At 41.3% G+C, this 16,327-nt stretch overlaps 1 protein-coding gene across 1 annotated transcript in view; it reads left to right on the top strand.

Annotated features, from left to right (window-relative positions):
* Col8a1 (collagen type VIII alpha 1 chain) overlaps window positions 1–14,452 on the top strand; it is a 131,143-nt gene extending 116,691 nt beyond the window's left edge. The window contains exons 3-4 of the mRNA XM_057765927.1: window positions 6,224–6,554; window positions 9,926–14,452. Coding sequence (XP_057621910.1) covers window positions 6,227–6,554; window positions 9,926–11,835 — 2,238 coding nt within the window. The 5' untranslated portion in view covers window positions 6,224–6,226 and the 3' untranslated portion in view covers window positions 11,836–14,452. The remainder of the gene's footprint in view (window positions 1–6,223; window positions 6,555–9,925) is intronic.
* Window positions 14,453–16,327: the final 1,875 nt, after the last annotated feature.

Consider the following 16,327-nt stretch of genomic DNA (forward strand, 5'->3'; position numbering starts at 1 on the left):
AAGGGTAAATTAAATTAAAATGGGGTCATTATGATGACTGCAAAACAAAACACACATGAAAAAGAGCACATAAAATCATACAATGAAGACTGCCATATACATCCCAGAGAAGCCCTCAGCAGGGCCTCACCCCGACAGTGCATTTGGACATTTATGCCTCTTTAATTGTACAAGAATAAATTCCTGTTAGTTACCTACTCTTCATTATGGTACCTGTAGCACAATGATACAGTAGGTTTAAAATCTGAAGGATTAAAAAACAATAATAGTAATACCTAATGAAAAAAGAACAAATAAAGATGTCACTCTATGGAGGATAGACAACGATGAGGGTGTACTTTTGAAACAATAAAATACAACTATGTTGTAATAAATAGAGTGTCCCTCTTCTCCCATATGGCCTCTTTTGAGGCATTATTTTAAAATAAACAAAGGACTGGAGAGACGCCTCAGTGTTTAAGAGCATTTGTTCTTACAGAGGACCCTGGTTTGGTTCCCAGCATCCACATAACTGTTCACAACTATCTATAACTCTAGTTCCAGGAGTTTTGAAAACCTAGTTTCTGTGGGCGCCAGGCATGCATGTAGTATACAAGCACACTTGCAGGCAAAATAGTCACACATTAATATAAAAAATAAATAAATCTTTTTTTAAAATCTCAATATTCAAATCTTCACTCAATTTACTTTCCATTGATGTCTTCAACTACCATCTTTCCCAGCTTTCCCGCTTCAAGTCATCCTTGAGTGCTTACTCCAGTGCTATACAGTTTGTGCTTGTGACCAAATTCCCATGTTGTTATCCTAACCTCCAGTATGATTGGAAGATGTATGAGAAATGATAGGGTCACAAGAGCAAAAACCTTCGGAATGTGATTGGTGCCCTTGGGAAAGAGCCAAAACAAATCTCCGTTCTCCCCCGACATGGCGAGAAAGTCAGAAGATTGACAGCTGTGAACCAGGAAGCAGCCCTCCCCAGACACCTGTCATCCAGCATCTTGATCTTGGACTTTGCAGCCTCCAGACCTCTGAGCTCTGTTTTGTACAACACCCAATCTGATGTACTGTGTCATGGCAGCTTTGATGAACAAATGACAACCTACTGCATATTTGCAAGACAAAACTAAGTAGACAGAGACTCCTGCTTGGCTTTCTTTACAGTACTTGTATCCAATATTCAAACTTATTTTAATTTATCACCTGCCAATAATAGAAATCGAGTTAAATAAAATAAAACTCCATCATTTTACTAGGCCATTGTATCTTCTGTCCTTCCCCTCCAAAAATTAAATCTATAGTTCAATAACTAATTGTATCTAATGGATTAATTGCCCAGGAAAATGCAACCAAAAAATGTAGGCAGAATTTTCTGTCTTGCCAGCAGCTCCCCAAATAAGCACATAGAGAATTTCAATATTTATTATAAATGCTTCACTGATAGCTTACCTTGTTTTTAGCTAGCTCTTATAACTTAAATTAATTCATTTCTATTCATCTATGTCTACCCCAAGGCTTGTTTACCTCATGTACATATCTCCCATCCTGCTCACTCTGTATCTCACAGTATCTCCTCTCACTCTGCCCTTCTTCACCCAGCATTCTCTCTGCCCTAAAAATCCTGCCTAGCCACTGGCCAGTCAAATTTTCTTAACAATGAGAGCAACATGTTTTCATGGTGTACAAAAGGATTATCCCATGCTTTCCCCTTTTTTTCTTCTAATTAAGAAGGAAGGTTTTAATGTTAACATAGTAAAATTATATACAACAAAACCAGTTATCAAGTAAGAATTACAGTTACAATATCAGTAACAATATCCAGCCCATTTGTATTTGGCAATATAGAGAAAATACTCCATGAGTTGTTCTCTCCTGAGGAGTCCAGAGTTTCCTACTTCTACCATGATTAGGGAGAATTGTAACTGTCTAGTCTTCAACCCCATCAAAGACCTGAGAAAGATATAATAATACCTGAATAAACAGGAAGTGCAGAGCAAGTGATTTCCCAATTTAAGAGATGACAGAAACAGCTGGCTACCTGGACAGTCACCCTAGGTTTTTCTATAGCATTGGGGCATCCAACTTTGGTCTATAGGCCTAGTAATCTGACAGACATTTTTGAGAAGCAGGGGATTTTGAAGAACTTGTCCTACATTGTCCTGGAAAGTTTGGCAGTCACCTATTTTTGCTCCTGCTGGTGTCTAGTTTGGACAGTATACAGTCAAACAAAGAGATAATTTTCTTTTAAGATACACAGAGGAGCAATTCTGGGAAATACTGGGAGAATATTCTGCCTTATTCCCCTTTCTTCAAGGGATAAATCTAAGGCTCTTGAGAAAGCCCATATCAGAACAAGAAGCCCTAGAAGACTGGCAGATAAGAGGGGCTTGTCCCCATCACACCATAAACACACATAAACAAGACTAAGATACAAAGCTAAGATTGAAGGTTAAGTACGGAAATACTCTTTGGTACAGCAATGCCAAATCTTATGAGGAGAAATGTACAAAAGGTATTCTTAGATCATCTAAAATAATACCTATCATGGTAGTATTATGTGGACATTACAGGTCACATGAGGAAACTACAAGGAATATCCAGGAGGCTATTCAAAGTGATGAGGATTGGCAAATATGACACCAGAATAAATTACAACCTTTGTTCAACTATTCTTTTTTGTCATATTTGAACATATTTTAATGGCTATCATTGTGTTTATCATTATTGCAGTTAACCTCTCATTTAATTTGGTTAGTGTCCTCCTTTGAAAGTCTTTGGCATTCCAGTTGGTTTTGATTGGTCTTTTCGGTTGTGCTGCATTAGTAATAACTTAATTTAAACAGAGATTTTAGCTTACAAAGAACTTGTATTATTATTCGCAGCAACTCTGAGAAATAGGCAGAGATTGCAATTTTTGTGTCATACGTGAGGAATCTGAGACTCAGTGAAGATAAGGGATTGCTCAAGTATTAAGTATGGATAATTGTAGAGCTAAAAGTCAAACATGGGTTTTTTGAGTCCTAGAGTATATGTCTCAAAGGGAATTAGAGCTTTCCTTAGTTCACCTAGCCAGCAAAGATGCAATGTCTACTCCATTAGATATTCTTATCTTCATGTATGCACAATTACACACACGCGCGCGCACACACACACACATCAATCATAAAAGAAAAAATAGCAAGGAAATTAGTAAAGAAAACTCACAGCATATTATTGCGCTTTCCATTCTCAGAAAAGGAAGAGAGGCAAGGAAACCCACCACCATCACTTCCCAGCAGGGGTTCTCAGCTACTTCTTCCCTGTAGGTGTTGGTATATGGCAGCAAATCTGGTGTTCTTTGAGTTATATGAGAGAAGCACCACACCACGTTGAACACCAAAACCATCTTCAGGGACCAGAAGGAAATTAGTAAGGATAAGTCTGGCGATAAATTCTAACCAGGGCCCTTCCATAAATACTCAAGTTAAAACTGAGCAAAGTTTACTTAAATAAAAAGCCAGAGAAATGATAGAGGGCTGACTGGACGAGATGGTTTGAGAGAAAGAACAATCCTCTGAGAGGACCTGGTGGAAGGAAACTCGGTCCTGCTGAGTCCTGGGGATTTACCTGGTCTTTTAAGCATTATTTTGCCTTCTAGTTTCCCAGCATTTCCCAAGTGCATCCCAGTTTAAAGATTATTTAAGTGTGAACTAGCACATCAACCGACCTGCTGGAAAGTCAAGCATGCAAGTCCATTACTAAGGTTTAATGATGGAGTTCCTTCACCCTGGAGGGTAGAATTACACCCTAACGAAGTCCTAGCGTCTATGTTATCAGGGATTGCCACATATTGCTGCTGTGAATTAACACGTTCAGCTTTCTAATGAGTACTTAAAGATATGAATATTAAAATCAAGCAGAATTTCAAGTAAAACTAAGACCTATCTTTTAACAAGTGAAGATCTGGAAGGGCTTTGCTTAGCTACTAATATCTAGACAAAAAATAAGGTTGAAGTGCCCGTCTCAGAGGGTGAAAACAGTAGGGTATATAGTATGCTGGATTTGAGTTTTAGAGAAGTTTATGTTGCGTTGCGTATTTGTAAACTAACTCTGGAAAAAAAACATGGAAGAGTAATGAGAAAAGTCACTGCTTCAAACATAGGGGATTTAAAAACTAAAGTTGATGCAAAATTTATTCTTTTTCCAATGTGCATTGCTACTCGTTAAAGATATACACCTCTGTCATCATTCCCAGTGTAGCTCCCTGAGGCCAGGACTCAGTGATTATATTGTATTCAACCTTGTATTTCTCAGATGGGCCTAGCACTGTTTCTGATAGGAATTTATTAAATTATGGTGTACTTTTTTTTACAGCAGATGTTCTTTTAAACCTAAAATAATTTAATATTAATAAAAATAAGCCAGTACTCATTTTATGGTTCTTTCCAAATGGCTTCTAATAACCACTTAATCATTTAGAGGGGCAGAAGATAACAATAATATCTAACTCCTCTCACCAGTCCATGTCTTAGTCGGACATTAAAATAAACAGTTCTTCCTTGCAACTGTGCTGATTATATCATGGAGAATGCTTTATAAATCATTTTAATGACTCATGTACTTCATTTATTCCCTAAAGGAAAGAAATGATTAATTTGTATATTTAGAAAAATGATAAAGCAATGAATTTTCTGATAGGGATTCGCATTAAATATTTTCTTAGTTCTAGTTTTTGATTTTTGTTTTGTTTCATTTTTGTCTTCTTTTGTTTTATTAACTAATCCTTCTGTATTCTGTTCAAATACCTGGCATTACCCTTGAATTGGATGACACAAATTCAATGCCGAAGCCGAACATTGTAATCTAGAATTAAGTTAGGTAGATAGTTAATTGCAAAGAAAAACTCCCATGGAAACAGAAGTTAAATTAGTTGTACACAAGTCTTTTTGAAATGTTCCAGGACATAGTTACATTAACAATGATTGTGATGCTCTTGCTCCTTCTCATTCTCCAGCATTATGGCACTCTCTGTTTTGCAATTAGTCTTTTAATAAGGCGTAGAGTACAACACCAACTCAGGACCAGTTCAGGTTCCTTGGTGGTGGGGGAGGGGACACTAAATAGACTTCCACGTGTGCTGTGCCTGCCCCTCACGTCCGTTAGTGCACATCGCATGTGCTGTGCCTGCCCCCTCACGTCCGTTAGTGCACATCGCATGTGCTGTGCCTGCCCCTCACGTCCGTTAGTGCACATCGCATGTGCTGTGCCTGCCCCTCACGTCCGTTAGTGCACATCGCATGTGCTGTGCCTGCCCCCTCACGTCCGTTAGTGCACATCGCATGTGCTGTGCCTGCCCCTCACGTCCGTTAGTGCACATCGCATGTGCTGTGCCTGCCCCTCACGTCCGTTAGTGCACATCGCATGTGCTGTGCCTGCCCCCTCACGTCCGTTAGTGCACATCGCATGTGCTGTGCCTGCCCCTCACGTCCGTTAGTGCACATCGCATGTGCTGTGCCTGCCCCTCACGTCCGTTAGTGCACATCGCATGTGCTGTGCCTGCCCCTCACGTCCGTTAGTGCACATCGCATGTCCCTGGGCTTTTTGGTCTCCACCCTAGGGTGTTACCACGTAGAAGTCTCCTCAATCTGGTCTTTATAAGCAGATAAGCTCCCATTTATATTTATTCTATTAACTGTTGACTTGCAAAGAGCACCATTAAATAGAAACAGTTTGTTCTTGTGAATAGTCAGATATCGCCCTCTGTCTTATTTATACAACTAATTTGCCTTGTAAACTTCCTTTCTTTCATAAAACTTCAAAGATAAACTTTAATGGACTCTGGCTCCAGCTAACCAAATTCTGAACGAATCACTTCATAGTATTTAAATCGAAGCAAGAAGTACATAATTACGACAGTGATTTTTAAAACGACCACCTGGCACTATCAAATGGAATGTCCTTTCTCTGTAGTTTTTGGTGTTGTTTTTATACTTACTGTACCTTCATATTTATACGTATTTATGACGCCGCAAAGCATCCAGGAAAGCATATAGCAGATGAGCAATCGCTGCTCCTGTCATAGACCAGACATTTTTAACTGTTTGCAGTTAGAAACCGATTACTATCCTATTGAGCAAGGCAATGAAGACTGTGGATTTGCTCACTTTCTGTAATCTCCTTCTCTAAGCAGATAGCAGTCTCTTGGCCTGCAGGTCCTCACTGTGTTGGTGTGTTCCTTTTTCCGCAGGTAATGGCTGTGCCACCCAGGCCTCAACAGCTGCTGGGAGTGCTGCTCACCATTTCACTGAGCTCCGTCAGGCTCGCTCAGGCTGGTGCCTACTATGGAATCAAGCCGCTGCCACCTCAAATTCCTCCTCAGATACCACCGCAAATTCCACAATACCAGCCCCTGGGCCAGCAAGTACCTCACATGCCTTTGGGCAAAGATGGCCTTTCCATGGGCAAGGAGATGCCTCACATGCAGTATGGCAAAGAGTACCCACACCTACCCCAATATATGAAGGAAATCCAACCTGTGCCAAGAATGGGCAAGGAGGTGGTACCCAAGAAAGGCAAAGGTAACATCATATTACACAGTTTCAAAATAGCTACAGACTCCTAAACTATAAAAGCTGAGAGGGAAAAATGTAATTCAGAGACTTTTATTTTTAAATTTATTATTGCTGTGAATCGCATGCAATTCTTGCAAAGTTCAAATTTAAAGAAAGATACAGGGAAAGGGCCTTCAGGTCAGGTTATGAAATTCCAAGAGGTCAACCATGAAATCATACACATACAAGCAACACTAAATAGACTCAGCAGGTTTTACTTATATATTTATGCACTACACGCACACACAGTCAGCCATAAGTAAAGGAAAAGAACCCTTGAGTTTGTGAGGGATGGGGAGCACAGGGAAGGGGCTAGAGGAAAGAGAGGAAAGGGGAAATGATGTAATTATTTTTTAATTTGAAAATAAAAATTATTATAGGGGTTTGATCTTCAACATTAATAAAAAGTTAAAGTTATAACTTATATTTGGTTATAATATTTTAGCTAACATCAGACTGAACAAAGCATATTTAACCAGAGTCTATCCTTAAATATATTATTAATTTATTTAAACAGTCACCAGCTCTCTAGTGAGCACCTGGCTGGGGCTTACACTCTGAGCAGATGCAGGGAGTTCAAGGAACAGAAAGATAAAACTACGGGGTTAAAAGAAGAGTAACAAGTCACTCTTCCAAGTCAAGAAAACAATATTTTGGAGAACTTATATAAAACAAAACTCAAATGAAAGCATTTTACAAACTAGGTGCTACACGTAAGAGTTTTCAGTACTGCTCCGAAGTACACAAGTTCATCAATAAGCCATTAGAAAGTTAAAATGCACAGAAAAATTTCCCATCACTTCCTAGGACTCTGTATTAGGTCTATTACACTTACAAAGTACCCCTTGCTGTGAGATGCTTTTTTGTAAATTCAACTGGCTTATCTGGAGTTCTCAGAAACATAACATACATGGGAAAAAATGGGAACCATAGGGTAGCAATCACCATGAAGGATGTGGAAGACTCGAAGAAGCCTAGCTGCCTAGAACCCAGAAATCAGAGGAAACTATTCATTCACTCCCCTGGTCTTTAAAATAAGATTGTTGAGAGAATCAGAGGCATAAGGCAAGCGGTGCTGAGTCAGCACTAAAGCACTGAGGGGTTTTGTGTGACTGCAGTTGTCAGTCATTCCAGATGCTCAGGTGGAGGGGAATGTGCTCCAGGCACTGTGCTAAATAAACATCAGGGATCCCACACCAATAAGCTGTGATACTTTAGGGTGCTGGCCTATGCCTGTAGTCAGGAATCACAAACCAAGGCCACCCTGGGCTCCACACATGTAGTGTTAATATATATTAGGAGGTTCTCAGATTTTCCCTTGACTACAGTTTGCTTACTAGTGTGTGCTAATGTAAGTATTCCTCATAGTTTTACTCTCCAGGAGCTGGTTTACCTTTTACGGAGTCATCTAGATCAGAGGTTCTTAACCTGGGGGTCAATAACCACCTTAGGTGTAGAACAACCCTTTCACATGGGTTATCTAAGATCATCGGAACATGCAGATATTTACATTATAATTCATAACAGTAGCAAAATTACAGTTATGAAATAGCATTTTACAGATGGGGAATTGTATTAAAAGGTTGCAGTATTAGGAAGGTTGAGAGAGGCCTATTCCAGGTTCTTTTCCCCCTCCCCTTCTTGCATGGCCTGCCTGGCTTCTGGTGCCTCTTGTATCTATTCGGATGATTACTCCTACCTGGGAAGAATACGGCTTCTAAGATTCTCTTTTGTTTCCTGGCAGTAGTTCTGCAGATAGCACAATGATCAGACTTACAGGCTTCTTATATTTGAAAGAAGACTTTGGAAGCACATATTTCATGTCTCCATTCCCCCACTTCTCCCAGTAACAGGGAATATCCAGAGCTGTTTGTCTGCAAAGCACAGCATTCTCTCACATGTTTTGTATTTCAGAAACAAGGTATGATGGTTGCCCCATGTATTCTCCTATATGCAGCTGTGTTATTCTGGCTATAGCCATAGGAAGTCAGTGATGCTGACAGATTAAGTAACCTAGTCAAAACCTCATGCCCAGGCCAGAAAGAGAAACAAGATGTCCTCTTTCTAAATCAAGCTTCTCTCCTAGTCTAAACTGCATGCTCATTAAACCTAAATTTCTAAGAGAAGTAATTTCTTTGAAATAGTATATTTGAAGCTTGAGAAACCATATAGCATGTCAAAGACATTAAGCAAATCCATTGGGTCTTGAAGATAGATGTAGAGAGATGTGGTCAAACCACACATGAAATAAAAAGCTTTCATTTTTTCTGGGTCCATGGCAAAGTGATTTTCATCACCCATATTTCAACACATAAGGAAACATCATTTAGCTCTGCATTGTTAAATTAAAAATAATACAAGCCAACCAGGCACAGATAGACATGCACCATGGGTCTGACTAACATGTAGTATTATGTCAATGCATAGAAGCAGAGACAAGAATGTTGGTCGTTCTTATAGCAGATGCTAAGAGGTATACGGAGTTGAGAAGAGGAATGGATGGAGAAGACAATAGTCAGGAGATTCAAAGCCTCAGGCACGCAGGAAGAATATGATTTTGATTTTGTTTTTATTTATTTTTAGTTCTACTACCAAATGTGGTAAATATAGTTAGTAATATATTTTAAAACTAAGAATAACTTCAAATGCTGTACCCACAAAAATAAGTATGTAAGGTTATGGAAATGCTGATTAGCTTAGTTTAGTTATTCCATGTTTTATTCATAAATTGCATCATCACGTTGAAACCCATAAACACACCATGGAAATTTGTCAATTTATAATGAAATCTTTCAATTGATAAGACAGTCATGGAAAAATACAATATAGCTTCAAGTAGAAGAGTTTAAAAAAATAAAAACAGATTATGACTTCAGCATTCTCTAAAGTACACACAAAAGTGTACCTTAAACAAATGAGCTGAAAATACCATATCTCTGCCATGTGGGCTCAATGGCAATGTGTTGTTGTTGTTGTTCCTTTCATTACATAACTCCAACCTTCCCAAATTCTGTATAAACACAGTATGGTATCTTCAATTTTTGCACAGGGAAAATTTTTGTTTGATTATTTTTCAGCTTTTAAAATTTAACCTGTGCTGATACAAGCATCTGAATATAAGAGTTTTCCCAACAACTCAGACACATCGCAGAACCTGGCAGCTTGATTTTCCTTAAAATCCTGGTACATACAGGAGAAGGCTTACGAAGATGAGCATATTATATCTAGTCTTCCCTTTTGATACGTAACAGGCAAATGTATCCAAATTAAATGACTACTATTACTTCCTTCAAATAAGGGATAACCATTCTCCCCTGCTCCTTTCTCTGCTTTTCCAGGAGAAATACCTTTAGCCAGTTTGAGAGGAGAACAAGGTCCCCGTGGAGAACCTGGACCAAGAGGACCACCTGGGCCACCAGGTTTGCCTGGTCATGGAATGCCTGGAATCAAAGGAAAACCAGGGCCACAGGGATATCCAGGAATTGGAAAGCCGGGTATGCCTGGGATGCCTGGAAAGCCAGGAGCCATGGGAATGCCTGGAGCCAAAGGTGAAATTGGACCCAAAGGGGAAGTCGGGCCTATGGGAATCCCAGGACCACAAGGACCTCCAGGACCTCATGGACTTCCTGGCATCGGAAAACCGGGTGGGCCAGGGTTACCAGGGCAACCAGGAGCAAAAGGTGAAAGAGGGCCCAAAGGACCACCAGGACCCCCGGGTCTTCAGGGACCCAAAGGAGAGAAGGGCTTCGGGATGCCAGGCTTGCCGGGTCTGAAGGGTCCTCCAGGTATGCATGGCCCTCCTGGCCCAGTTGGGCTGCCAGGAGTAGGAAAACCAGGAGTAACAGGCTTTCCTGGACCCCAGGGTCCCCTGGGGAAGCCAGGCCCTCCAGGGGAACCTGGACCACAAGGTCTTATTGGTGTGCCAGGAGTCCAAGGACCTCCCGGGATGCCTGGAGTTGGAAAACCGGGCCAGGATGGAATCCCTGGCCAGCCAGGATTTCCAGGTGGTAAAGGGGAGCAAGGACTGCCAGGGTTGCCTGGACCCCCAGGCCTCCCAGGGGTTGGAAAGCCAGGCTTCCCAGGACCCAAAGGGGACCGGGGCATCGGGGGTGTTCCTGGGGCTCTTGGACCAAGAGGGGAAAAAGGACCAGCAGGTGCTCCTGGAGTGGGAGGTCCTCCTGGAGAACCAGGCCTACCTGGAATGCCAGGGCCCATGGGCCCACCAGGTGCTATTGGTTTCCCTGGGCCCAAAGGAGAAGGTGGGGTGGCAGGACCACAGGGTCCACCAGGTCCTAAGGGTGAGCCAGGCCTCCAAGGCTTCCCTGGGAAGCCAGGTTTTCTTGGTGAAGTGGGTCCCCCTGGCATGAGGGGTTTGCCTGGTCCTATTGGACCCAAGGGGGAAGCAGGTCACAAAGGGTTGCCAGGGCTTCCTGGAGTTCCGGGGCTGCTTGGACCCAAGGGAGAACCAGGCATACCCGGGGATCAGGGTCTACAGGGACCCCCAGGCATTCCAGGAATTGTAGGACCTAGTGGCCCCATTGGACCACCTGGGATTCCGGGCCCCAAAGGAGAACCAGGCCTCCCAGGCCCTCCTGGATTTCCCGGTGTAGGGAAGCCAGGAGTGGCAGGTCTTCACGGTCCCCCGGGGAAACCTGGTGCCCTTGGGCCTCAGGGCCAGCCTGGTCTTCCTGGGCCCCCAGGCCCTCCAGGGCCCCCAGGACCCCCAGCTGTGATGCCCCCTACACCACCACCCCAGGGAGAATATCTGCCAGACATGGGACTAGGAATTGATGGAGTGAAACCTCCACATGCCTATGCGGGCAAGAAGGGCAAGAACGGTGGGCCAGCCTATGAGATGCCTGCGTTTACTGCAGAGCTGACTGCACCTTTCCCACCGGTGGGGGCCCCAGTAAAGTTTGACAAGCTGCTCTACAACGGCAGACAGAACTACAACCCGCAGACGGGCATCTTCACCTGCGAAGTCCCGGGTGTCTACTACTTTGCTTACCATGTTCACTGCAAGGGAGGCAACGTGTGGGTTGCTCTCTTCAAGAACAACGAGCCCGTGATGTACACATATGACGAGTACAAGAAGGGCTTTCTGGACCAGGCTTCCGGGAGTGCAGTACTGCTCCTCCGGCCCGGAGATCGGGTGTTCCTCCAAATGCCCTCAGAACAGGCGGCCGGACTGTACGCCGGGCAATATGTCCACTCCTCCTTTTCAGGATATTTATTGTATCCCATGTAAAAAAAGAAAAAGAAAAAAAGAAAGAAAAGAGATTTAATAGAAGAAAAGAAAATGACACATCAAAAAATCCAATTATAAACAATGCTTCCAAACACTTAAATAGTTGGAAAGTCGTTTTTAAGTGAAAGTTTAGACCATCATGTACAAATAAAAACTAAGATGCATGTTTAATACTGTGCACAGCAGACTGTAACAGAATGATGGGACAGATTTATGGATCAAGTACAGACATTTGTGTTGTGCCCACTGGACTCATATTAGCTGTTGCACGTTATATGATTTCATAGCCTGCTTATTCAAATCAGTCAAAATATGTCAGTCTGGATGATCATAGCTAATGAAAGTCACTCGTTCCTTGTGCTCCCTTGAAAAAAGTATTTTTGAATATGCCTTGAGAGGTTCCTGGTGACAGTTACATACTGTATTTATTTGCACAGTTTCCTCTCTATTTGTGCAGATGTTTTGCTGCGGGATGTTGGAGAGTATTCTGTAGTGCCAGGACCATGGTAATCTCTAGTCCAAAGGCTATTTCTCCACGTCAGAGGCTGTGCTTTTAGCTGCGGACTACCTAGTCAGAACTGTGTGTTTGTGGTCTCCCCAGAGGAGCAGGTGTGCCGAAGGCCCATTGCATATTTGCTCAGCACTCTCTTTGTCGAGCACTGGGTGAGAGTCTAGTGTGTGATATAGGGTAGAGTGCACAGGGTTCAGAATTTAGCGCAGAGACATTAATGCATTAGCTTACCTAAAGAGTTTCAGTTTGGCATTTTTCTGGAACCCAATTTTCTTTTTCTTCCTTCCTGTAATTTATACTATAGCCTAAACAATATAAACAGATTTTTTAAAAAGTCTTCCTCAAATAACTTTGCCACTTTGTGAACTTTTATTATTGAAAGCAATTATCAGTTATGTTTACATGCATTAAAAAATCCCCCTAATTTGTCCATACAACCAATGGTAGTAAGGTTTCAATTTGTCTATACATGTTTTAGTAGCTGTGTTTTCTTCCCAGTAACTATGAATTTTAAAAATATGATTTATGTTATGAGGTTCCAAAGTCAATTGCCAAAATCCAAGCCATTTTTTTTAATTTGGGAAAAAAAGTTCAGAATTATATGTGAAAATAATTAATTTTAAGAGAATAATTAAAGGATTTGATATTTAATAGCAGATGTGTTGTTTCCAGCTATAGTGACTAAAATTGTAGGGAAATGACCGTTTCTTTAACATCAGCCTTTCGAAGAGGTGGCTGGAATGTCACAACGCGTGGGGAGCCCATGCCTCTTACGTCACCACACACTCAGCACCACAGCCGAAACAGGTTTGAAAGGAGAAAGAAATGTTTCGGAGTCTCACTAAGGCACATACTAGATTCTCTGGGCACTGCTCAAAACACAAGCAGTTGAAAGTTTGCTGTTCATTTGCCGTTAGTTGTTTGGGGAAATAATGTGGGGCTACAATGATGACCTAATCTCCTCTCCTCGGAATTTAAGAGTCAGGAATTGAAGAGATAGACATAGATTGGAAAAGACACAAATAAATACAGTATAAAACATGGGCTATTCCAAATCTGAATTATTTTACCACCACAAATTTTCTTATCCTGGCTTAATATTTGTCTTTTCCTTTTATGATACATAGGCTCCATTTTCTCAAATTTTAAGACAAATGAGTTCATTAGCACAAGGTTTCTCATTCACTGTTCATTGTACAAAGCACTTTCTCATCCAAAAGGAGCCCTACCTAGCCTTCATTCGCAAAGTAAGCAGCATTTTTGTGGATAGCTGTCCTTTGGGTTGCTCCTGAGGACACTGGCTTGTAGTGAGTGACTGGAAGTCACAGGGGTTCCCTGGGATCTCTGTTAAATGTTACATTAAAATGATTTGAAGGACAGTTGGGCCAGCCGCATCATAAAGTTGCTCTTATCTGTACATGTATGGTATTTTAGTCTCCACAAAGAAAGGTAGAAATTATCTCTTAAGTTAAACCAAATTTCACTTTTTGAGATATTTTCCAACTTATTTATTGGTTGTTACTCAATTGCCTATATGTGTGTGTGCATGTGTGTGCGTGCGCATGTGTGTGCATGTGTGTGTCATATATCAGGCATATGCTTCTAAACTTTTAAATGGAGGAGGAGCAAAATCTATGCCGGATACTGTATATTCTACCATGGTGCTAATATCAGAGCTAAATGATACTCCATTTAATTTAAAGAAGAGTTTTAAGTAATTATCTATGTACCCGTGTTTCCCTTTGGAGTGCTGTACATCATGTTAACACATTAGTGTGAAAGCAGGTGAAACAACTCTATGTTCTACAGCCTAGGGACACTAATGATCCCTATTTAATTCAAAATTGACTAGAGCTTTTCCATGTGAAATGGACCAAACTGGCATTGTTCTTATTTAAACACAGAGTTTTAAAGTAGTATGACATCCCACAGGGGAAAAGAATGTCTGTGGAGAATAATTCTCCTCGGATATTGTACAGAAACAAAGAATGATGAAAAGACTGGTAACCTGTTTGAGTTTCCATGAATAGATTTGAGACTTAATGGCAAATCAATTTTGTATTTAAATTTTTGTACTGATTTGAAAAACAGATCATTAAATATCTTTAAAAGTATGTTTCTTGTCTTGTTTATATCACTCGACTAAAGTGTTTTTGAATCACCCCGTAGTAATGAGCCACTGCACTAGGACCTAAGAATAACCATAGTTTAAACAGGACACTTAGCTCCTCTTCAGTGTAAGGGTTCTGTCTCTAAGCAGTCCAGAGCTCCTCTGTAGTCTTTACTCCACACTCTTTCTGCGTTCTTGTTTTTCCACCCATGTGTGTTGGTCTTCTTCTGCTTTGGTGAAAGATAGTTGACCTTAGCAATCACATGCCAACTGGTGGGAGGGCAGAAAAATCAGGAAGAAAGAGATATTAGTTCATTCTTAAAAACAAAACAGAAAAAGCCCAACCTAGCAATTTAGATCCCTCCCTCCATACCCATTGCCATGAATTTACTCGCATCATAACAAGTTGAGAGACAGTGTGAGACATTATCAGTTCAGGAGCTCTGTTCAGAAGGGTGAAAGAAGAACAGACATTAACGCTGCGTTGTCCCACCCACCCACCATCACAGAAGAAAAGAACTTTGATCTGTTCCCTCATGAGGCAGCAATCTTCAAACATTCAATTTGCCATATTGCCGGTACCTTGAGGGAAAATAGTGGCAAGTGGACTTTCTAGGCAGAAACACATGCATCTCAATAACATAAAGGAATTATAAGCAGCAATAGCTAGAAAAGCATAATTTTGTGATGTCTTAAAGGATCCAGGGAACCCCTTGAACTCAATTTGGGTCTTTACAAAATGGAGTGAGTCTCCTATGGGTGGCTTCAGGACATTCTTCCTATTGCTCCAGTATAGTACAGAAGGTTTCTATCCAGTAGTGTTGATTTCTTCACAATTATAGGCACTTGCTCAGTACCAAGCTGAATGTTTGCCTGTCTTGAGTTTTTCACTAGTCTGTATTTCCACTGTGTATATGTCTGAGCATTCTTCTCTTTCAAGCTCTTACCAGAATGGTCCATTAAGCTCTATTTTCATTCAAAGGCTTTTCTAGCCCAGAGTTTCAAGCTCTTTCACATTCCTCCTGCAAACTGGTTCCAAAGGCTTAAGAACCAAAATAAATGATCAGGTTTATCATAGCAATGACCCCATTTCCTGCTACCATTTTTCTTAGTTACATGTCTATTACTGTGAGAAAATATGCTGGCAAAACCTATTCAAGGAAAGATACACTAATCCTGGCTCATGGTTGCAGTACAACTTTAATCATTGTGGGGAAAATCAAGCAGAAGCTTGAGGCTGCTAGTGGTATTGCAAACAGTTACAAAGCAAGGAGTGATAGGAACGATAAATGCCTTGGCTCAATTCTTTTCTTCTTTTTATGCAGTCCAGGATCCCATCCGAGAAATGGTGTCACCTACTATGAAAAAACCTCCCCCATCTCATTTTACCTAATCCCCCGAGGTTTGGGAATTTTGTATAATGTACCCTATCATACTCATTTTCCATTTCTCCCAGGCCCACCCTCCTACCCTTGTACCACCACCCCACAAACAAACCAAACAAGTCCAGTTTGTGTTGCTCTTATTCTCATTTGAGCATTGTCACACTCCCAATGGCCTGCTCCTTAAAGACAACTGAGTCCCTCGCAACCTCCCTCCAGAAGCCATTAACTGTGAGGAGATACACTTCAGCATCTTTATCACAGTTTTTAAGGACTCTTTTCAATGTTTTTGGTGGCTGGCATGAGAGTTTATCACAGAAGACTTCAAGGTCTTCCATTCTCACTTATGAGTCTGCAGTCTTTAATATCACTGCCAAAAAAAGCTTCCTTGCCCATAGCAGCCAGTTGCAAGCATGGATCATGGGCATCAACATGGCCTCTGGAGGCAGCATGTATCTCAGACATCAACATGGCCTGCAGTGGTGGTGT

This window comes from Chionomys nivalis, chromosome 3 (assembly GCF_950005125.1).
Source record: "Chionomys nivalis chromosome 3, mChiNiv1.1, whole genome shotgun sequence".
Taxonomy (NCBI): domain Eukaryota; kingdom Metazoa; phylum Chordata; class Mammalia; order Rodentia; family Cricetidae; genus Chionomys; species Chionomys nivalis.